Source organism: Primulina eburnea, chromosome 9 (genome assembly GCF_022965805.1).
Source record: "Primulina eburnea isolate SZY01 chromosome 9, ASM2296580v1, whole genome shotgun sequence".
Taxonomy (NCBI): domain Eukaryota; kingdom Viridiplantae; phylum Streptophyta; class Magnoliopsida; order Lamiales; family Gesneriaceae; genus Primulina; species Primulina eburnea.
This window is the reverse complement of record NC_133109.1, coordinates 30978036-31001934: the sequence shown is the minus strand read 5'-3', so window position 1 is coordinate 31001934 and position 23899 is coordinate 30978036. Positions and strand designations below refer to the sequence as shown.

At 37.1% G+C, this 23899-nt stretch overlaps 4 protein-coding genes across 9 annotated transcripts; 2 read left to right on the top strand and 2 right to left on the bottom strand.

Annotated features, from left to right (window-relative positions):
* Window positions 1-1338: 1338 nt before the first annotated feature.
* Window positions 1339-2688, bottom strand: LOC140840893 (uncharacterized). The gene has a single exon (XM_073208046.1). It carries the CDS (start codon window positions 2686-2688, stop codon window positions 1339-1341), a length of 1350 nt encoding a protein of 449 aa, XP_073064147.1.
* Window positions 2689-8730: 6042 nt separating this feature from the next.
* Window positions 8731-10491, top strand: LOC140841633 (uncharacterized). The gene has a single exon (XM_073209186.1). The coding sequence runs from the start codon at window positions 8792-8794 to the stop codon at window positions 10181-10183; it is 1392 nt and encodes a 463-aa protein (XP_073065287.1). The 5' UTR covers window positions 8731-8791; the 3' UTR covers window positions 10184-10491.
* Window positions 10492-15168: 4677 nt separating this feature from the next.
* LOC140841634 (F-box protein At5g07610-like) lies at window positions 15169-17858 on the top strand. Of its 6 annotated transcripts, none has more exons than XM_073209191.1 (3): window positions 15169-15291; window positions 15841-16154; window positions 16608-17858. In XM_073209191.1, the coding sequence occupies exons 2-3, from the start codon at window positions 15936-15938 to the stop codon at window positions 17292-17294; spliced, it is 906 nt and encodes a 301-aa protein (XP_073065292.1). In that variant the 5' UTR covers window positions 15169-15291; window positions 15841-15935; the 3' UTR covers window positions 17295-17858. The 6 variants fall into 6 exon arrangements, with proteins under 6 accessions (XP_073065292.1, XP_073065288.1, XP_073065289.1 ...); XM_073209187.1 differs by having other exon boundaries at window positions 15169-15359; XM_073209188.1 differs by having other exon boundaries at window positions 15169-15372.
* Window positions 17859-19389: 1531 nt separating this feature from the next.
* On the bottom strand, window positions 19390-23335 carry LOC140841632 (uncharacterized). Its single transcript, XM_073209185.1, has 5 exons — window positions 22965-23335; window positions 21790-21959; window positions 20845-20914; window positions 19936-20005; window positions 19390-19723 (listed from the first exon to the last, which is right to left on the bottom strand). The coding sequence occupies exons 1-5, from the start codon at window positions 23275-23277 to the stop codon at window positions 19603-19605; spliced, it is 744 nt and encodes a 247-aa protein (XP_073065286.1). The 5' UTR covers window positions 23278-23335; the 3' UTR covers window positions 19390-19602.
* Between the last annotated feature and the right edge of the window lie 564 nt (window positions 23336-23899).

Sequence of the window (23899 nt, the reverse complement as noted above, 5' to 3'; positions counted from 1 at the left end):
CTTCCTTCTTGCATGAGTACGCACCCTAGGCCGTCCTTAGAGGCATCACTGTAAATAGTGAAATCTTTATTCTCTGCTGGCAAGATCATCACTGGTGTGGATGCGAGTTTCTCTTTCAGTGTCTGGAAACTTTTCTCGCAATCCTCACTCCAGGTGAATTTAGAATTTTTCTGTGTGAGCTTCGTCAGTGGCACGACTATCGAGGAGAACCCTTCGACGAATTTTCGGTAATACCCTGCCAATCCAAGGAAGCTTCTGATATCGGTGGCGTTCTTCGGTCTCGGCCACTCTGTAATCGCCTCTACTTTCCTTGGATCCACTGACACCCCTGTTCTCGAGATCACGTGTCCTAGAAATGACACACTTTCCAGCCAGAATTCACACTTGCTAAACTTAGCATAGAGCTTATTCTCTCTTAAGATTTGCAGAGCAAGGTGAAGGTGCTCTTTGTGGCTCGCCTCGTCAGGAGAATAGACGAGAATATCATCGATGAATACCACTATGAACTGATCTAGGAATGGCTTGAACACTCTGTTCATAAGGTCCATGAATGCTGCTGGTGCGTTGGTCAGACCAAAGGGCATCACTGTGAATTCATAGTGCCCGTATCTAGTTCGAAAGGCTGTCTTGGAAATGTCTTCAGCCCTGACCTTCAATTGGTGATATCCTGTCCTGAGATCCAGTTTTGAAAAGACGGCGGCTCCTTTAAGCTGATCGAACAGATCGTCTATCCGAGGTAGAGGGTACCTGTTCTTGATTGTGATCTTGTTCAATTCCCTGTAGTCGATGCATAATCTCATACTTCCGTCTTTCTTCCTTACGAAGAGTACTGGAGCTCCCCAGGGGGACACACTTGGTCGGATTTGCCTTTTATCTAGCAATTCTTGGAGCTGTTCTTTTAATTCCTTGAGTTCGGCTGGTGCCATCCTGTAAGGTGCTTTAGAGATTGGTGCTGCACCGGGAACCAGATTAATTTCGAACTCAACTTCGCGGTCCGGAACTGTCCCTGGGAGTTCTTCTGGAAAAACATCCGGGAACTCACATACTATTGGGATGTCTTCTATCCTCAGTTCAACTTCTCCTTGCACTTCGTTGATCATGGCTAGGTATATGTCTTCTCCGGATTTCATGGCCCTCCATGCTTGGGAAGCGGAAAGGAGTGATTTCCGTTCCTTGGATTTACCATGATACACGATCTCCTCCTGATTTGGGGTTCGGAGCTTAACTCTTTTCCCTTTACAGTCCACTATCGCATCGTTTCTGGCTAACCAGTCCATCCCTAAGATTACGTCGAAATCGACCATGATCAACTGTATTAAATCAGCGCTAAAAGTCTGATCACCAATTCTGATTTTTACAGTCTCTGTAAATCTCGTCCGTTTCCACGGCCCTGTTAGTAGGTGTGGCTATTCGGAAAGGTTCGGTTAGCTTATCGGGCCTACATCCTAACTTCTTAGCAAATCTCTTAGACATAAAGGAATGGGTAGCACCGCAGTCAAATAATGCATAGGCAGGTACTGATTGAATCTGAATGGTACCTGACACGACCTCAGTTGCGTCGTCAGCCTCTTCCTGAGTCATGGCAAAGATCCTAGCATTGGGTTTGTCCTCCTTTGGCTTACTAGGGCCTGCTCCCGTATTTGGCCCAGTCCCTTTGTTTGGCCCTGTTGGTCGGTTGGCGGCGGTAGGACATTCTGCAATTCGGTGTCCTGCTTTCCCACATCCAAAGCATACCCCGCTGGCCCTTCGGCATTCCCCGGTGTGCTTGAAGCCACATGTTGAGCATGGCTTGAGTCCTTGATAGTTAGTGGCGGTGGATTGCCCGGAAGGAGGTCCACCTTGATTGGACCTCTTGAACACTGGTCTCCCTTGAGAAGGCTGGCTGTTAAGGGGTCGCTTGTTCCTGTTTTCCCCTTCTCTTCGACGAATATCAGCCTCGGCTCGGATAGCTGCGCCCATAAGATCTGCAAAGTTGGCAGGCTGATAGACTGCTAAGGCTGACTGGATTCGACTGTTCAATCCTCTCTTAAACCGGTGTAGCTTCAAAACTTCGTCCGCCATGATTGCCGGAGCATACGACCCAAGAGCGTTAAACTGAGATGTGTATTCCACTACGAACATATCTGGAGCTTGAGTGAGATTTTCAAATTCACTCAACTTCTGCAATCTGACTTCCGCTGGGTAGTACTGTTTCAGAAATGTCTCTCGGAAGTTCTGCCATGTGACTGGTCCGGTAGCGATCATGGCTGGTGAGACTGCTTCCCACCACTTAGCTGCTTTGTCCTCTAAGAAAGGCACAACCACATCTACTTTGAGTGCCTCGGGAACTTCCAATAGTCGCAGTTGAGTCTCGACGTTCTTTAGCCAACTCTGGCCAACTTCAGGATCGGCATCCCCTTCGAAGGTCGGGCACCTGTTTCTGCGAAGGGACTCATAATGGAATTTGACTCCATTCGGCGGTGGTGGAGGAGGTGGTTGATTAGCGTTCGGGTTTACCAACCCTTGCAGTGTGGTCGCCACTATGGTGGCTATAGCCATCAGATCGGCTCGGCTTAGGCCGACTGCAGGTGGGGGTCCGTTCTCTTGTCGATTTTCCTGTCTATTTTCCTGCTCATTAACCTGCCTGTTCTCGCGATCGGTGTTAGCGTAACGTGGGTTGCGGTTCTGTCTTGGGGGTCTGCCGGCCATTTCCTACAATCGCAAGTTCTAAGAATTTGTACGAGTAGATTTTATGCAATAGATTGCGCAGAAGTAAATTGAAATCAATGGAACAAATAAATTATTTTATTGATTTCTCAAAATAGATGAACAAGACCAACCTAAATAAATAAACATGACCAATCTAAAAATAGATAAATGTACTGAACAAAAGAAATGTAGCAACAACGGAAACAAAAAAAATGGTCCACTAAACGTTCTAATCTGCTATCTCGCCATTTCCCACTGCCACATCAGGTGGGGCTTCTTCATCCTCGGATTCTGGCATCTCGGGGTCCAAGAACTCTGCAAGATGCATCTGGAGGTCTTGATTTTCTGACTCCAACTCCGTAATCTGCTCTTTGTGGGTCAGAATCTTTCCTATCGCAATATCCAACTCACTTCTCACGTGCGCGTAGTCTGCGTCCTTCTTCTGAATGATCACCTTTTCTCTTGCCTTCCTCTCCTCTCGTCTATCGCCTTGGTTACCTTTTGGTTACACTCCGATAGTTGCATGACCACGTCCCATGACTCGTCAATCCTCAGCTTATCTCTCTTTCGTGCTTCAGTTAACTCTGTAGTGCGCCTATCCATTTCCTCCCTTGCCTGCTTAGCTTGACCCAATGCTGTGACTAATGAGTCTCGAAGCTCGGAATTATGTTCGTTGACGAGCTGGAACATCTCAAAGACCTCGTCGATTCTTTTCTCTTTTACCTCCAGCTGGGTCGTCAGGTCCTCCACCTGTTGTCTCCTCTTGAAGTTGGTAGCCCTCATCCTTCTGATGGTCTTTTCATGGTTCCTGAGGGCCCATCCGTTAGAACTCCTAATATTCTGGGTGTGCGCGTAAGATTGGTGGCCATCCAACTGAATCGATTCGATGAGGGCGATCGGAGTCACTTTCTTACGAGCGGTGAGACGCGTACGAGACATTTCCTAGGAACAATAAAGAAAGGAAATGCTCAGAATATATACAAAATATAGGACAAAATAAATGTCAAGAATTTATAGAGCAGGGTATTGAAATTTATGTGAAATATTTTTTTTTTTTTTTTGAAATTTCCGAAAATTTCCGGAATAGGAGGAATCGGCGGGTTGACTCGATGGTTCGGCCGAGTTGACACGCCGGGTTGACTCGCCGGAGAACGGTCGGAGTAAGAGTGCATGTCGGCAACAGTGTAAGGGTCACGGAACCGGTGATAGAACGTCCAGACTCGGTCGGGAAGCTACCTAATTTCGCCGGAGAATCGCGCAACCTGCGTACTAAACTCGAATTTGGGCGTTTCCGATTGGTCGCTCCGATCCTAAAATTGGTTGGTGATAAACATTGCCCATGGATTGAGTATCCTATAGGTAAAATTAATTTAAAGTCGGAGTAGGAATGGTAGGGTAATTGGACGAAAATGTTTTTCGGCATTTAGGGTTTATGCCCAAATTCTTAGATCTGAAATTACGGCTCCACCCGAACACGAAATCGAAAATTAGTTGAGGGCTTTCGTTCGTTTCGTCGATACGATTCTATAACAGGTCTCCGATCGAAAACGCGTTACCGGAAAAGGCCGGAATCGGAGGAAAAGCTCGGCGGCGCACGTAAGGTGCTGTTTGGCCGAAATTCGAAAAATTTTCCGAAATTTTTTTTTTTTTTTTTTTTTTTGAAATTCGATTTTTCCACTCGGATTTTACAACCTGGCGGCTCTGATACCACTAAAATGTCACGCCCCGAGACTCGGGTTTGACACCGGCGTTGTTTAACAGTCACGCGATTGAAAACAACAAGCCTTCGTAGCACAGTTTAAACCGAAACCAGTCTATGATTCATAATTCAACCGAAATAAATATTGTCTTTACAATAATGGAATAAAAAAAAAACGACAGAGTTTATAATGCGGAAGCGTCAAAAATAACTTAAACTAAATTCTTCTAGCGTTCACCATCCCCAAAATTGTTCGGACTCCTCATCCTCGAGTTTTTCTTCAGACTTATCTGGGAAGGTTGTAAGGGGGGGGGTGAGTATTTGGGAATACTCAGCAAGCGGGGGAATATCGAGCACAATAAAACAACATGCATAATTTTCAAAAAAAAACACATACTTGCATAACTTTTCCAAACACTGCGATTTATCTACCTTCTATGGTTTACTGACGTCAGTCCCTAATTTTTACTCCTCTAAGGGGGCGAGGCCGTATAGCGGTTATGTCCCCCACCGCGTAAGGGTACGTCATGGTTGGGATTCCCTCCCATATACGGTCGATTCCTCACAGTGTTTTTAAAATCGTATGACAACACAAAAATAGAAGAAAAATTGTACTCGACTATTTTTTTCTTTCAAAATTTTCGAAAATAATCCCACATGCATAACCGAAATTTTAAACATTAAAATAGCCCACTTACCTTAAATTTCTTGAAGAAAACTTGAAAAAAAACTACGGTGGCTGGACTGCGGCAGGGTTTCGCTGTGCTCGAAAAAAAAAACCTAAGGAACTAGAGGGGAGGGGATTCTCGAAAGCTTTGAGGGAGAAGTGGTGTGATTTTGAGTTAGGTGACCCTCCTATTTATAGGGGTTGGATGCTATCTCGATAGGTATCATCCGTGTATCAAATCTCCAACAAAATCGTGATCTAAATCTTGGTGATACGCGAAAATCTAATCTTTATCCAACCAAATTTTCGAAATTTGTATGATATATATACTCTTGAATTCGAAATTCTAGGGTTGGTGTTATCCCATGCTTGATTTTTATCCCGGTATCAAAAATTATCTCAAATCTTAGCTCTTTTTCTGCTTAATATTAAATAATATACATGATATTATTATTCACTAAAATCTTGCAAAATCTCACATCCTAAAATTTAAATAAAAATCTGGTATCCAAAATATACTGTCATGATAAAACGATAACTTAAAAATCTTGGGTTTTACAACAGAGCTTCCTTTTTGCTTCAAAAGGCTTGTAATTTGTCTTCAGTTTGGAAATCTTAAGAACTTTCGAGATGGGAATGTTCTGTGATTTCACAAGTTTCTTAATGTCTTCAGAAATAGGAGTCGGTGATTGAGCCCTGTCGTCTATGATCAAGCAAATCTGCGATGAAAGGTCCAAGAGGGGGTGAGGAAGCGATATTCGAAACGGTTTGGTACGCGATTTTGACGGAATTTTCTTGAGGGTGAGGTTCAGGTAGACATAGTCGTGGTCATTGGAGAAAAGCTGCAGCTTGGAAGATTGCTTGGACTTATACTTCAAAAGAGCGCTAACAGCCCTCTCAATCGTTGATTTGTCGGCGGGTTGTTGAACGACGGAAGCCATTTGACAAATACTAAAATAATATTTAAATTGTTTAGAAGAAGAGAATATCATTCAATACTTCTTGAACGAAATTGGTGAAAACTTCACCTTCCCTTCTGCGCCGCTTATATAGACTGCTGCTTCCTTGCAAAGTTTAATGACGTCAAATATAATTGGAAGAGATATTAATTTTGAGCGTAAATTTTTACCAATATAAATTTCATATTTTCAAGATGTATTTATCTCGTCATTTTGGATACTTGAGATTTTGGAGGATATCGTGGGATTTCAATCGACAAGGATAAATTTTTTATGTGATTTCAATTTAGATTTTTTTTTATGATTGGAAGAGATATTAATTTTGAGAGTAAATTTTTTACCAATATAAATTTCATACTTTCAAGATGTATTTATCGCGTCATTTTGGGGACTTGAGATTTTGCAGGATCTCGTGGGATTTCAATCAAAAAAGATAAAAATTTAATGCGATTTCAATTTAGATTTTTTTTAAAAAAAAAAATTATCATATGATAGAGATTTTAATGGAAATATTACGTTTTTGCTCTGATTTATTTGTACATAGAGAAATAACAAAATATAAAGTTATCTTTTTTGATTGAAATCTGATTTATTTGTACATAGAGATTTTAATGGAAATAAATCTGATTTATTTGTACATAGAGAAATAACAAAATATAAAAAACTTATTTATAATTATACTTTCTAAAAAAATTAAATAAATAAATCTATTTATTCCCATATTAAATATAAATCGTTCTTGCTTATTCCCCGGAAAGAGCCGAGTCTCCCTCGGACTCGAGAAGAATAAGAAGGATAGGGGAAGCCAAGGTAGGCCAGATCGAAAACCAGCCTGGGTGAAGAAAGTGTTATTATATAAGCATCATTGAGTGTGCAACAACTAGAAAAACATATTAGAACAACACACACTTCGACAGACTTGGGCTCCTAGCTTAGCCCGAGCGGTGTAAGAAGACTATGATAATGGATCAAATACTCTTTCTGTGTCATTACATCATAACCATTGTCATAGCATCTCGAGATAGACATCTATTCTGGGCTCAGAGATATGGATCACAATGCATCAAACTCATTATTATGTCAGTCATCACACGTAAGGGTGATGTAACACGACTGAAAGTAGTATGGGTTGTCAGTAGTGACTGTGTCATGTGAGCAGCGCATGTGCAACTGTTTGATCACGAGGAGTAGTCGGATACTGAAAATAAAGTCATCATTACATTTACCTCTATAAATACTCAGATATGTTAAATCATTGAGTGTGTCTCATGTGAGACTGTCTCACGGATCTTAATATATGAGACGGGTCAACCCTACCCATATTCACAATAAAAAGTAATACTTTTAGCAGAAAAAGTAATACCTTTTCATGGATGACTCAAATAAAAGATCCGTCTCACAAATATAACCCGTGAGACCGTCTCAAACAAGTTTTTGCCTTAATCATTTAGGACATTCAGTTAACATTTTTTCAAAAGCATTCACTATATACTCTCTATATCACATTTTTCTTTGCGTGGATATTTGATTGAGTTGAGCGCTGGAGTGGTTACGTCGAAAAACTTTTCGGCGCCCCACTAAAGTGTTTTTTTTCCAGGTGTGCAGAACACTCAGCACAGGGTCTCTCTATCCGATTTTACTTGTAAGTAAATATATATAACAATTTTTTATTAACAATATCGTTGAAAAAATTAATTACTTAAATAATCAACAAAATAATATGAATAAATAACAGAATTTTTTTTACATGTAAATATATGTTATAACTCATTTTATGATATTTTATAAAATTTATGAAAGATCAAGAGATCATATTAAACAAGAAATAGAAAAAAAGAGAATAATGAAGTGATAAGATAAAATCTTCATTTAAATGACATTGTATTATTTGAATTACAAGCATTTAACAAATATATATTAATTTGTTAGTTTTATGGCCTAACATGTGTATCAAATTTACGAGTCTTCACTGGGAAAACAAATGAGACTTTTGATCTTTAATTTTTGTTATCATATTTCAATTAATGAATTTCACCAAACTCCTTTGAAGCTTTCAAATAATATGTGTTCTATATGCGTTGTTTACTAGTATATAAAATATATGAATCACGAAGTAAAATATAATGCCTAAATTCAATACTAATTCTAAACAAATCTGAATAAATTTAAATTCATTTATTTTTGATTAAAACTAAATAAGGTCCGAACCTGAATGCTCCATGTACATACATCACTAACCAATTATCAAATTTATAATCATTAGTAATTACAATCATCAACCTCGACAACGGTAGATTTGTACATGTAAATAACATAAGCCACCAACGTCGCCACAGCCACAAATAAATCTGATTTATTTGTACATAGAGATTTTAATAGAAATATTACGTTTTTGCTCTATGCTTGAGATTCTGCCAAATCTCAAGTCCCTAAAATGACGCGGTAAATATATCTTGAAAATAAGAAATTTATATTGGTAAAAAGTTTACGCTCAAAATTAATATCTCTTCCAATCATAAAAAAAAAAAATCTAAATTAAAATCACATAAAAATTTTATCTTTGTCGATTGAAATCCCAGGAGATCCTGCAAAATCTCAAATCTCCAAAATAACGAGGTAAATAAATCTTGAAAGGATGAAATTTATATTGATAAAATATTTACGCTCAAATATCTCTTCCAATTAATTTTTTTTTTCTTTAAACTTTGCAAGGGCAGTCTATAAGCGGCGCAGAAGAGACGGTGAAGTGTTCAACCAATTTCGTTGGAGAAGTATTGAATGATATTCTCTTCTTCTAAACAATTTAAATATTATTTTAATATTTGTCAAATGGCTTCCGTCGTTCAACAACCCGCCGACAAATCAACGATTGAGAGGGCTGTTAGCGCTCTTTTGAAGTATAAGTCCAAGCAATCTTCCAAGCTGCAGCTTTTCTCCAATGACCACGACTATGTCTACCTGAACCTCACCCTCAAGAAAATTCCGTCAAAATCGCGTACCAAACCGTTTCGAATATCGCTTCCTCACCCCCTCTTGGACCTTTCATCGCAGATTTGCTTGATCATAGACGACAGGGCTCAATCACCGACTCCTATTTCTGAAGACATTAAGAAACTTGTGAAATCACAGAACATTCCCATCTCGAAAGTTCTTAAGATTTCCAAACTGAAGACAAATTACAAGCCTTTTGAAGCAAAAAGGAAGCTCTGTGATAGCTACGACTTATTCTTGGTGGACAAAAGGATTGTTCACTTGCTGCCCAAGTTGATAGGTAAGGAATTTTTCAAGAAAAAGAAGCTGCCTTTGGGGGTGGATTTGAGCAAGAAAAATTTGAAGTTTCAAGTGGAGAGGGTTTTGGGAAGTGCGTTACTGTACATGAGGACCGGGACATGTTGTGTGGTGAAGGTCGGAAAAGTGTCGATGGAAAAGGATGAAGTTGTGGATAATGTGTTTGATGCGATTGTGGGGGCTATTGAGAAGGTGCCAAAGAAGTGGAATGGTGTGAGGAGTCTGCACCTGAAGTTCTATGACTCTGTGGCGCTGCCGATTTATCAAGCTTTGCCAGACCTCAAGTTGAAAATAGATGGTGCGAAAAGTGAGAAGGGAGCCGGGCTAGTGAAATTGAGTGATAATGCCGCCGAGTCTAAGGAAATGATTGGGATCAAGGATGGTAATAGTGGGAAGAAGAAGAAGAAGACTGGGAGAATTCATGAGCTTCAATATATGGATGTTGGCGATGTTATGGAGAGGGCTGATGATAAAGATGATAGGAATGAGAAGGAGCCAGTGGGGAGTGAGGATAATGATGAATTTGCGGGACAGAAGAAGGAAGGAATTTTGATGAACGAAAGTGATGCTGATGGTAATGAAGAGACAAATGTTATTGAGGATGATGATTTAACAATTCGAGAAAATATGGGGAATAAAAGGAACAAGAGGGAAACTTTGAAGAGAGGAGTTTTGGATGAGTTGAATGGGAAAATGCGGGCGAAGAAAAAGGCTAAAGCGGAGAAGGTGGAGGTTAGGAAGTCAAAGGAAGATAGGTTAACAGGTTTAGAGAAGTCCGGTGGAAATAAGGGAAAGAAAAATATGGAGCATTATGGAAAAACAAGTGGAAGGATTGCAAAGGTGAAGGATGTGAAACCAAAGAAAGGTGCCTCAGCAGAATGATCAAGTTAGACGCAGAATTTACTTTGGCTTTTATGCTGAATGGTTAAGGATCTACTGCTGAAGAATTTGGAGTCTCTTTTGAACTTTGTTTATGCTAATATTTTGTTTGTTCTCTTCAAGTGTTGTTTTATTATTAGAATTATGCTATCATGTCATCTTGAGCTTTTAGTCTGATAAAAACCAAACTTTATACAATGTAGACAGTGGGAGTTTGATTTTTGAATTTAGTTTCTGGTTTTGGCTGGGTATGTATTGGATTTTTATGTCCTTGTTAACTTTTACTAATATATATGCTTCCGTTCTTTTGCTATCTCCAGTTCTCCGCCATAATCTAGAGTTACTTTTTTTTATTTAATGTGTTGTTTGTGTATAGAAGAACTTGCAGTGGGTAAAATGTTCAAACTGCTAGTATGTTTTCCTTTTCCTTGTTATTCATATTAAGTGCTAAATTAACTATCATGTGAGTTCTTAATAGATTAAGTTTCACACAATCAAATGGTTGTCAATAATGTGGGTAAATTAAGGCAGACAGAAGAATGGGTTTCTGTTGTAGTGGTTCTCAAATCCAGATTGGAACCGGTGGCTATAGCTGTGGACTTGATTTTTGGTTTTTTAGAGAATTGATACAATTATACTCTGTGGAGAATGCTTGCAAGCGAGACGAAAGAGCTTCAGGCAGATAAAGTAGTCTCTCATAACTTGTTTGTAGCCCCTAGTAAAATGTTATTTCAGTCTTTCGGATCAAACCTAACGCACAACTCATATTCTAGAAAGGCCCTTCTTACTGGGTGTCTCTCTCCACAAAGGCGTTTCTTTCTATATGAAAAATAAGATAAGAGGGCAATAAATGAAATAGAATGAATTCTCTCTAAGAACATTTTGTAAAGGGGATGGATCTTGCTTGGTTGAGTAAGTTTCCTTTCTTATATTTAAAACACATTTCATTTATAGATTCCTCGTATCATCTTTAATGAATATGATCTTGCTGAGGATGAATATAATGTATTGGGACTTCAAACTTCTTTCTTGTGATGAAAACTCAAAACTTGATAAAATCGAAAAGGGACGAAATGCTGTGGTACAGCGATACTGTTACTGTATGTGTTCTTACCCTGATGGAGTATTCCTTGTTAAAAAAATTGTCTTTTTACTCGCTGAAGATAATTTCCTTCCATTTTTTTAAGTGTTGTATTGATCTTCAATTTCTCACTTTTGGATTCTGCTACTGCTTTTTCTTTGGAGTAGAACTTTTACTATTTCGTCTTCTCAAAACAATCTGATTTTCCCAAAGTAAAGCCAAGCTTACTTCATATTTTCCACCACAATCTCCCAAACTATACATTCTTTTAATTCTATATCCCTCAGTATAATCATTACTTTGTATTCAACTTTCATCTCTTTCCAAAATCATTCCACTCATAGTATTTCACATACGATTAAAATAACTAAATTAAAAATGATGCAACATCATTTCCCCAGCAAATTCTATAAGAACCGATATCTACAGCAAAATGTTATTTTATTCAAGAACCAAATTTTTGGGATAATACTCATTTTCGTTCTTATTGTTTACCGCTTCTCTCATTTCAATCCTTCTTCATTTTTTACGGCTTAATTAATCCTTCAAGTTTTCAAAATTTTTTCCGAATTGGTCCTTATCGTTATCTTGACGTTAATATTAATGTTGACTCACATCATGTGCCTCTCACATAATCATTTCTTTGTAAAGGCAGTCAGTCGATTATTCCTTATCATTTTATTCCCCACATGTACAACAAGTTTATATATATTCCCAGTGTCGCTGCTCTCACTTAGGAAACGCACACTTAAAATCATCAAAGTCCAAATAACGTTTTTTCACCTAGAAATCGAAAATTGAAGTTAGAATCTGACAATTTCTTGGAACAAAACATGAGCCGTTCCGTAATTTTGCATTAAAAAAGTCTGCCCGGAGACTGGTCAAGGGTGAGCTGGCAAGAGAGAGACTGTCCAGTGTCGTGGGCTCAAAGCTTAATCCAACGTGGATATCCTTATTCAGTCAGTCGATTTAATTATTATATGGAATTATGGGGAGAAAATCATGTGTAGTGTTTGGTTTGGTTATTTGATATCTCAGTTATTTTGAAAATTTGTGTTTTCGGTTCAACACTTTAAACTTTCTAAATAGTAAATTTGGATATTTCGATTTTCAACCAAAATTGATCTATTTGTCAAAAATGTCAATTGATTCGCAAATAAATGTGTTTAATTTTAAATTTTCACAAAAACTCATGTGAGAACGTGATCGTCTTACGGTCAATTATGTGAGACAGATCTTTAACCCGATTGATTAAAAATTATTATATTTTTTGATAAACGTATTACTTATCATTTCAAATATGGATCGGGATAATCCGTCTCACAAAAAATTATTTCTTATATTTTATTTAGTTTTCATTATAATCGGGTGGGGTTCATGGTTTTTGGGACGAAGCACTTGCTTCTAAATCACCGATATGTTGAGAGTTATTTCTTTAGGGGCAAGTAAATTTACTTAAAATTCCTTTTAAAAAAGTAGACCCCAAAAACCACTAAAATTTGTTTTTTGATCTAAAAATCGTACGCGCTTGAAAGTTGAAACTTCACTAGCCGACTTGTATTTTGTGACACCCAAATATATTGTTTTTCATAAATACAAACCAAATTCGTTGGTGAAATGATAGACAAGAGATTTTTTTTTATTTTTTTAATGGAACAAAATGGATAACTTTTCAAAAAATCATCGATACGTAAACAATTTGTTCCTCTTCATTGATATAGGGGTTGAGTCACATGGACTTTTAGTAACACAAGTCACTCCTGATTAATAATAACAAGAGTATGTCTCTTATGAAATGGTCTCACGAAATTTTATCTGTGAGATGGGTCAATCCTATCGATATTCACAATAAAAAGTAATAATTTTTCATGGATGACTCAAATAAGAGATCCATCTCACAAAATATGACCCGAGAGACCGTCTCACACAAATTTTTGCCTAATAATAAATAGTATTTCGTGATGATAGTATATTAAATTTGACATACAAATTAATTTTTTTTTGTATTTGATAATTTTTGTGTAAAAAATATATAATATTGTATATATTAGGACATAATACTTATAGGCTGCGTTTGGTTGGAAGGATAGGATAAACGAATGATTAGTACATAAATGATAAAGAAAATTATTGTGGTAGGATTGTAATATATGGTGTAAAATAATATTATGTTTGGTAAGATTTTTAAGTGTAGGATAATTTTGAATTTTTTGATGAAAATACAAAATTGCCCTTCCCTTTCGCGACGGCGACAGTGGCGGCCGGCGGAAATGGTCTGCCGGAAAAGGTCGGCGGGTGAGATGGCTGGAAACGATTGCCGGAAAATTATCGACGGATTCTGAAAAACCGTCGCTAATAGCGACGATTTTTTAAAAACCGTCGCTATTAAAGACGGTTTTTGAAAAACCGTCGTTAACCGGCTGTCGTCAGTGTTCTGCCGGCGGTCGGCAGTTCGTCGCCTGTCGGCCGGTGGTCGGCCGCGGGCGGCGACCCGTCGGTGGTCGGCCGGCGGCGGTCGTGGAGGCGGTGGTCGGTGGCGGGAAGTGGTGGTGAGTTTGAATTTAGGAGAAGGGTAAAATTGGAAAAATAGGAGTTATTAAGAGTGAGATAAATAATCCTAGGGGGTGAGGAGGTATTATTTTAACCTACCTAATATAACCTAATCATACCTAGGAGGGATAAGATGAGTTTATTTAAAAATGAATCAAACGCTTGATAGACATGGACAAAAATAAACAATCCTACTTAAACCCATCTACCAAACGCAGCGATAAAGTAATGATTACATAAAATTTATTAAAATTTTAGATAAATTAAAGATACATGTTTCAATATTTTTGAAAAGCCAATATAAAATAACATCTCCAATTCATTTTTTTTTTGGGAGACGCACACACCTTAGTTCAAATTCTATCTTCTCACACGTACAAGTACAATTAACACGACAAATAAAATTAAATGACTTTGACTAGAAAAGTGTTCGAAGAAAATAACCAAAGTGTACACACTACACACACATATATCTTGACTTGAAGAAATGAAAACAAAACAAAAACAAAAGAATTCGGTTATTTAAAATCTATACCATATGATAAAACCTACAAATAACAAAATATTTTATTATTGAAACTTTTGGGGGAAGATAAATCAAGTTTTATTAATTAATTAATTAATTATTAATTTATATATGTCTAGGTGTAAATTAATATTATGCGTATACATAATTTTTCTTCCAAAACTCGAAGTGCTTAATTTATATCTGCTTTTGAGATCGTCACATAAGGCCCCAACAAAAAAAATAATTGTAAATCAACTTATAAAATGATCAAAACTGAAAAAAGTGTAAATTAAGAGCAAAAAATAACATTTCTATTAAAATCTCTACCATATGATAAATTTTTTTTAAAAAAATCAAATTTGATTGAAATCCACGAGATCCTGTAAAATATCAAGTCTCCAAAATGACTCGATAAATACATATTGAAAGTATGAATTATATTGGTAAAAAATTTACAGCTCAAAATTAATCTCTCTTCCACTTATATGGTTTATTTCATCCTATCATATGGGTATTGTCCACATGATAGAATGGATGGCTAAGATTGGTCCATGAATATATAGGACCCAATTTTTTTTAAATTGTATGTGTGACAAGATCTTATCCGTTGAAATGAAGTGAAGGTAGTGCCTACATAGGTAGGATCTCATCTATCCAATTATATCTAATGTCATTAAACTGGTTTATTTCATTTTATCCATGCGGATAGGATGGATGACCAAGAATTGCTCATACATATATAGTACCATTTTTTTTTGAAATTATATATGTGACATTTGACAAGATCTTATCTGTTGTTAAAATGAAGTGAGAGTACTAAGCACGTAGGAAGGATCTCTGCCCATTAAACTTGACTTGCAAGGAAGCAGCAGTCTATAAGCGCGGAAGGGATGGTGAAGTTTTCAACCAATTTGGTTGAAGAAGTATTGAAGGATATTCTCTTCTTCTAAACAATTTAAATGTCATTCCTCGGTCATTCATAATCTGAAACTGGAAAGTCTTTTTGAATTTTGTTTCATGCTGATGCGTATTTTTTACGTGTAAGTAATCGCTGTTAGTAACTCCCTATTTTGAAATGGCAGCTTCGATTTTCTTTTTCCTGTTTCGGAGTGTACGTCAATGGGTTTTTCTTTGATCTCTAAATTAAGGTTAAAATATCTTGATCGCTTTGGATTGCGTTTCAAATGTTCGTGTTCCAGTTTTCTTGGTGGTTGATACTGATGAAATTTCTTATTTCGAGGAAAATTGTTCTGTTTTTGTTTGTCGATAGAAGAAACTCATAATCGAGGGTTGGTAAACTTTTATTGGGTTTTCTTTTGATTCTACAGATGTTTCATTATGGTGCTGAAATTCTATTTGTTTCGTTGATGCACTCGTATAATAAATTTTCTGTGTTCAGTTTGAATTTATGTTTTATGTCCGCTTGAATTCTATCCCATTTTTTTGTATTAACGGGATTAAATTTTTTATTCCGTTAGTACGTTTGCGATGTTTCTTGATTGGTCTACCTTGTATTGGCAGGGCAATCTAAGCAACTGTATTCATGAATAGCAAATCAAGAATCATGAGTTCACTGAAACAAATTGATCAGTTTAAGGACGATATGGTCAACTGGGATGAATGGTACTTCGTTGAATCAGAAGAAGCTGAGCCAGAAGGAGAAAAGGGAGAGGCAAAAAGGAGAGAAAGAGGAAGATGAAGAGATGAAAGAGGAGGAGGAGGAGGAGGAGGAAGTGGAGGAGATGGAAGAAGAAGAAGAAGAAGATATATTGATTGAAAGTGCACATAGTGAAACCAAAATGGGCTCCTCAAGCATGGATGGAAACCATCACAGTGTATGTTTCATCTTCCTTTTAACTTTTTAGTTTTGTATGTGATTGAATAATTCTTGTTCTCTTAAACGGATAATCTTCTATTTCTTGAATTTCAAATATGACTCTTATGGACTCCGGTCTTTCATGATTGAGTTGGCTCAAAAGTGGGATGTATCGAGAACATATCTATATGTTTTTTAAACGTTGACTAGTTTTGTATAATTGTAATTTTGGATTAACAATGCCCCTATTATTCGAATAGTTGCCAGGCAAATGATGACGAAGCTTTAGTTTCTCTATGGTTTTAAAGACGACCGTCATTTCCTTTTACCTTAAGTTTTTATACAATTATTGATCTTAGTATGAGGGTCAATCTCAAAAGTTATTCCTTAAATTACGAATTAGACTAGCAGTAGTTTTTGGTGGATCAGCAAACACTAGCTAATTTGACATATTTGTCAACTTGGATTGCAGTTTCGACGATTCCAGTCATCTCCATTCGTGAGGAAGAAAGAAAGCAAGGACATCCAAATTCTTGTAAAAGACCATGTTCTCCCTTTCCTTCCAGCAAAAAGCCTTGTCCGGTTCAGGGCTGTATCAATGGAGTGGGATCGATGGATTCAAAATCCCTTTTTAGCCCATCAGCAAAGTTACTCTTTCCAAGAATTATCCGGTTACTTTTATCAAGCAAACGAAGAAAACATTGAGTTTTTAACCATGGATCGTAGTGCATATGGAGTTCCTACACCTTCCCTCGGTTTCTTGCCTGAATCTGTGACCATTAAAAGCTCCTCTAACGGCTTGCTACTCTGCGTAGATCAAAATGGCGATAATACTTACTACATCTGCAATCCTGTAAACAAAGAGTGGAAAGAACTTCCTCGGCCTCACTATTATCACAAGCCTGAAACAGCAATTGTGCTTGCCTTTGAACCATCAGTACTCAACATGGATGCTAGTTATCAGTTGATCTGCCCAGTAACTTTTGTTGACCCGACAATGATTTGCTTTGAAGTATACTCGTCTAAAACAAGATCCTGGACGGAATCATCCACAATTTGTTTAGAGTTGGAGGCAGGTTTTTACTCTAGCAGACTACGGATTCTATATCAAAGGAACGGCTTATTGGGAAACATCCTCAAGGAAAGTGCTGGCTTTTAATCCAACAAATGCGATTCATGAGATTATCTCACTACCTAATTATTGTCCACACGGAGGAATCTTGACAGAGATGAATGAGGAGCTATGCTACATTGGGATTTCTAATATCTATGAGAATGACTACTTTGTTGAAGTCTATGGGGGTCTGTATTTGAACTTGAAGTACAAAATGAAACTGCCTCTTCAAATGGCATTGAACAGATACCGACTTCTCCCGTGTCTAAATGGAAATATCGTGATGATTCTTAATGGGTGTGCTATACACTCTTATAGCTTGAAGGATGAAAAACTTGAAGTGATAGGCTCGAAAGCTGGAAGCTCCGAGGCAAAGTATCTGCCTTACGTAAATAGTCTAGTTTCTGTGGGGTAGGACTTCTATTTTTCCTTCATCGATTTTGCTTTCGTTGTATTGTAGCAGGGATGAAAATTTGTCATTGTGTGGTGGCATGTACACTGTCTAGATAATTCTGTTCAGTGCTTGTGTGACTAGATTTTTTATATTTTTGTAATCTTCCAATCTCTGGGACTCGTTTCTTTTTAGAAAGTAGGAACTCTTGGTTTTTCTTTTTTTTTTTTTTGACTCGTTTCTTTTTCGAAAGTCGGAACTTTGGGTTTTTCCTTTTTAAAAAAAAAAACAAAATCTTATTCCTGGTATTAATGCACAGCACGATACATAAATGCAATCTAATATTAACGAGTGATATTTGATTTCTTAACTGGTATTAAAACCAAGTATAATAACACCAAACATTTGTTTGGCAATAATTAAGGTGAAGAAGAAATGACAAAAACAATCCCATGTTATTCTCTCGTTGCAACTTAAAAACATTTCACACTTACTGTGAGATTATTTTTATTTCGCCAATCATAAAGGAAAATTCAACGACTTCATTTTTCAAACACTGCCAAAACTAGTGAAAGAAAATCATCAAAATGCATCTTTTTAACTTGTGCAAGAATTAGTGGGCTGACGGAGAATGCTGACCACACTCCCCCCCGACTCCGACCACCAACCCATCCCCATCCTCCTCCTCCTCCTCCTCCACCACCCCACCATTCCCAGCTCTGCCTCCTCCACCGCCACCTCCGTTACCTCTGCCTCCCCTGCCACCACCCCCACCATTTCCGCCTCCTCCATTACCCTTGCCAGCCCCGGCCCCACCATTCCCACCTCCGCCTCCTCCCCCACCACCTCCGCTACCTCTGCCTCCCCACCCGCCACTCCCACTATTTCCCCCTCCAACACCAACTTTCTACTACCACCTGCGTGCCTTCTCTTATTCTTTCTTCGTTTTCCCGGAACACTCATAATTTAACCAGTTCCGGTTCAATAAGTTGAGATACCATTCACGCTAATAATTAATTAATTAATTAATCATCACATGCCTATTAGGTATTTGATTTTTTCCCTCTTCTTGAAGCAATTGAAAGTAAATCTTGTGGAGGAATTAATACATAGATAGCTCCACAACGACATCATCATAGTGTCCAGGCATGCTTTAGAGTTCCGAGATTCGGGTCCTGGTCTGATTCATGATCAACCGTTGCCGGAATTGGTAAGAACCGTCCAAAACCGGTTAGCTTGGAACCAATCTGATCCACTACCCGAACCGTAAGTGGATGAACCGGTTCCGAGCCAGTTCTGAGTATTATTTTATACTACGGTTGTTTTAATTTTTTTTAAAAAAAAAAATTTAAATAGTTCCGGTTCAACAAGTGAAAAACCGACCTGATCCATTCAATAATGGATTTGGAGGGCAGTTCCGATTTCGGTGTTTAATGGGGCCAGTTCCGATCCAATTCCAGGTCGAACTGTTCAGTTAAGCATGTCGACTAGTGTCCATTATCTACATAACACAACCATATATGCAGTAGTTTGTTATACTAAAATATATAAATATAAATTTAAAATTTATCAAGCAAAATTTAATTATGAAAATTTAAAATTACAGTGGATATATTATTTTTGGTGAGTTTTATCAAGAACCAAGGCAATGGTGCAATTTGTTTAGAATTTTTTTTTTTTTTTTTTTACCGGGACAAGGATATCCTTCTTTTATATTTACCAAAGCAGCAATGAATATTTGAGATTGGCTGACAAAAATTTAAGTGATTTAATAAAAATGGAACATACAATACATAATGTTGTCTGCCTCACTGGAAATTCTTAATTTGAAAGAGGACCCAAAAGAAACTTAAAATGGAGAGGAAAACAGAATGCTGACATCAATTATACAATATATCGATCGAGGTTAACTTCCTGCTCCATAATCATTTATTTTTCTTTTGTAAAGCTATGACCAGTGTGTTACTTTGGTCGTCTTCGGTAGGGATAAAATATGTCGTCGAGACTCTGCTTTATTTGGTTCCCTACTTTGCGAGCGTTCTGGACCACACCATTTGCAACAAGGTTCGCGTTCCGAGTAAATCTACACATATAAAGAACAGAACATGCTTGTATCGCAATTGAATTTTGATGTATGTTCAATTGCAAATGTTACTTCGTTTTTAGACTTGACTAGAAGGCATAAGAGATAAACGTGCGGGCCGGGCAATAAGAAAGCCAAAATGTAAGACCATGTACTCGGCCTAAATCTAGTATGCGTACTAGGATGCCAAAACGGGAAATTAAAAGACATACCTGTTCAAGAAATCATCCCCAGTTGAATGAGCTGGTTTATGAGATCGACGTTGTGGCGAACTATTACCATCTGTGGCAAATAACACCAAATTACTTCGGAATTTACTCGATGTGACAAATAGCACAAACCAATCAAAATTAACTTCAGAAAAGCCATTGATTTCAGCAGCACACTATCCCCTTTTTTCAAGTGCAATTCGAAAAGATGTAAACTTACATCTTAAAGCAGACACAAACATAAATATCCAATATTTCTCTATGCAAACCTTGAAATATATTTAGTTAGAAAGTTCATGAATCCACATAGAATTATAAGAGAATTTCTCTCCGTTCAACAGCACCCAGCTATTACCATTTTCGTCAGTAATGGGCAGAAAGCAAGCGAATATGTTATATGTACTAGCACAAAAAGGTTAATACTAATTTATAATTGGTATTTGAAACTGCAAAATTGCTACTATTCCTAGCATACAAGCTACATGGTTAATTTCTTCTTCGCAGTTTTGAGCAAATATTTACAGATGTCAGTTTATGATGGTTAGCAACACACCAAAAGATGCAAGTTCAGGGAAAAGCTAAGTTTCAATCAGTGTTGAATTCCCTGAACTTGAGAATAAGAATACAATTTCTTCTTGCCTCACTTTATTGGCAAAATTTGTTTCTATTTGTAGATAAACCTATATCACTTTCTAGCTTGTTCGTGTCAACGTATGACAACACCAGTTTCCCCATTTAATGCCAAGCTGGGATATTTACAGATGGAATTGGAACTCATATAAAAGTCACTGCACCTTAAATAAATTAGCAAAGAGGCTAATGCTCATACTCTAACTATTAAGGCCTATATATTGGGTGCAAAGTTCGTAAAAAAAACATTTCAGTAAAAGTAAGCATATAGAGGTCAATCACCTTCTTTAGCATGAGCATGAGTAGGAGCAGATGCAGTCTCAGCCGTATTAACTCTTCGATCAACTAAAACCTGGAAACAAGGCTAATTATGTCAGCAAGATTACTATCATATGCCATGGCCGAAGTAGTGAATCTAGTCATAATGAGTCAAAATATTACTATCATATACCCTCGCCAATCAATGCCATTCATTAACAGACATAATTAATGGATTAACCTTTCCTGTGGTTGGATGTTACATACATGTATATGATAGAGATTTCCACATAATGAATTTTATAATATCTAAATTATCGCTGAATTGCTCCAATTTGGTAATCCTAACAAACATGATAAGTGACTCCAAAAAAAACAACCGAAAAATGCCTTTCCACAAACCATTGCAAGTAAAAATATGAAACTTCCCAGCCTGGGAAATCTCAATCCACTAAAAGCCCAAATACAAAAATAAAAAAATTAAACATCGTTGAAAAATCATACACAGCTTGTATCTTTTTCGCTTCTAAGAATTTCCTGAACAATAAACAAATATGTCAACCTTTGGTTCTCAATCTCACATCAATCTACTTGAATTTTCTTCATTCCCACAAACACTATATTGAGTCCACACAACCAAAAACATATGAACTTTACACTTTATCGACCCAAGAGATCTTATCAAATTTCTCGACCATTTTATATCATCAACCTGCTCATCTATGAGTACCATAATTTGTTTCAGGTTGTTAACATCAATTTGTTACCGTTAAACAACAAGTTCCAAATGTCAATGCAACGAAAAACATAGTATAAAACAAATTATTGAATAAGTAATATGTTCCACACGACTCAGAAAATTTAATCAAACACCAAACTACACAAACAAATAGTTAAAATGATCTTGTCAATCCAAACCACAAATTCAAAAAGATACACATAAATTTAAGGACAAAGTGAGATGCTGACCTCAAGACCAACACAGACCGGTAATTCTGCTCGAATCCCCTGACCGCTGGAGGCTTGTTCTTTCTGGTCCACATAAAGAGAATAACCGACACAACCGTATCTAAAATCTGTGATGCTCCTACCCTCTTCGGAAGCTTCCATCTCAGATTGTCCAACCATATATCGGGGCACTGGTCATCAATACAAAATCACCATCATCTCGAAACATTGAGCTAAAGGGTGCTTTTCCCCTACTTATCTAAACATGCAATTGAAAGAACACGGAAAATAGATGAGACATCAGGTTCACAAGGTTAAAACATACAACTTGGCAAGCAGCAAAATGGGATGTGCTGTACAGTTGAAACGCATTTAGTAATTTACTGAATTTCATTTCTTATGACATATTATTTTCTGCCCATAAAGAATGCAGCCCAATTGCTGTAAACCATATGCCAAGTCAAACCGATGATTAAAGAAAATAAAAAAAATAAAAAATAAGTATAAACAAGCGAGTGAAAAGGGCAAAAAAGCAAGAAAATATGCTATGGAACACCAAAACCAAGGAAGGGCATTCAGTTGCCATGGTTGTTAAACGTTTAAACCTTAAGGCAAAATGTATGTCCATTGATTTCTCTCCTATCACAAAAACTATGGTATTCTACTGCTGCAGGATATTAAGAAACTCTAGCATAGTCCAACTCACAATCATGCATCTACAACCATTTTCTGTGAATACAAGATGTGCAAAAGATAAAACATTTGCCCATCCTCGGTCTGACACCTTTGGGAAAGTGGATCAGAATTACTAATTCAGCTTTATCAATCAAATTAAACATATAAAATATCAAGAGTACATGAACCTTATCTTTGATTAGCACCAAGGTCCTCCGAACTTTATATGTTGCAGTCATCAACTATGAAGAAAGTCTATCTCAAATTTATAACTATATTCCTTTCTAGATATAAAACACTAAAGGCGTGAAATATAAACAAGAATCACAAAAATCAGAAAATAAAGTTGTCGGAAGGAACAATGAAAGAACAACCACAAGACTAAATAAATAAGCACTAAAAATACAATATAGGCCCAGGGGGCAAAAAAATTTAGGGTGATTAACACAAACCCACAAACGCGTGCTAATCCGAAATCACAGAAACACCTGAAATCGAATGAAATAATAATTAGGGCTCACCATTTGGAAGAGAACGGGTGAGACCCACACACAGAGGGTTGCGAGAATCGGCTTTCAAACGGGACGAATAATAAAGGCAGCCCTTGCAAGACTTGGCCTTGTTCCCGTTACTGGTGTTTGCCCAATCAGTATTCTTTGATGGCGGCGAGTCGCTGCTTCCATTTTGATTTTGTTCAATCTGATTGCTAACTGCAACAGAAGAATCAATTGAGTCATCCATCGATGATGCTCCCAATCGCATCTCTTCTGTGCTCGTGATTGTCTTCTCTCCTCCTCCTCCGTTGATTCTCCCTTCCTCCACACCACCCTCCATTGTTCCGCTCTAGTTTTTTCGCTTGCAAGTTCCTTCTAGTCAAATTATTTATTTTCTTGGCCCAATTATAATATTCATTTTATAAATTGATTAAATTCATTTTATAAATTGATTAAATTGTTGTGAAAAAATAAAAATTTATGGTAAAAAGTAAAAATCTCCAAACTCTCAAAATTATCAAACTATACACTTTATAATATTTTTCTCTCAACTCAATTGTGATTTTCTTCACAAATGAGAGATCTATTTATAGAAAATTTTTACAAATAATCCAAAAATAAAATATATCATTACCTACATCATCACACGCTAATTTTCAATATTCAACACATAATTTTCAACATTCACATTTTCAACACAAATATTTTACACATTTTTAAATAATTTTTCAAAACTCCCTTTTGTGATGATGATCATAATGATTGTCTTCATTACGTGTTTTTATACTGTCTCGTTAAAAACCTTACTAGGAAAAACCCATTGGGATAAAAACCATAGTAAGAGAAAAAGAGTGCAGTCACGTAAACTCCCCCTCATGTTGACACAAACAATTCTTCACGAATTTCGTAGATTGCGCATCCCAATATTATATATTTGCTTTCTGAATATTGTCGTAGGAAGT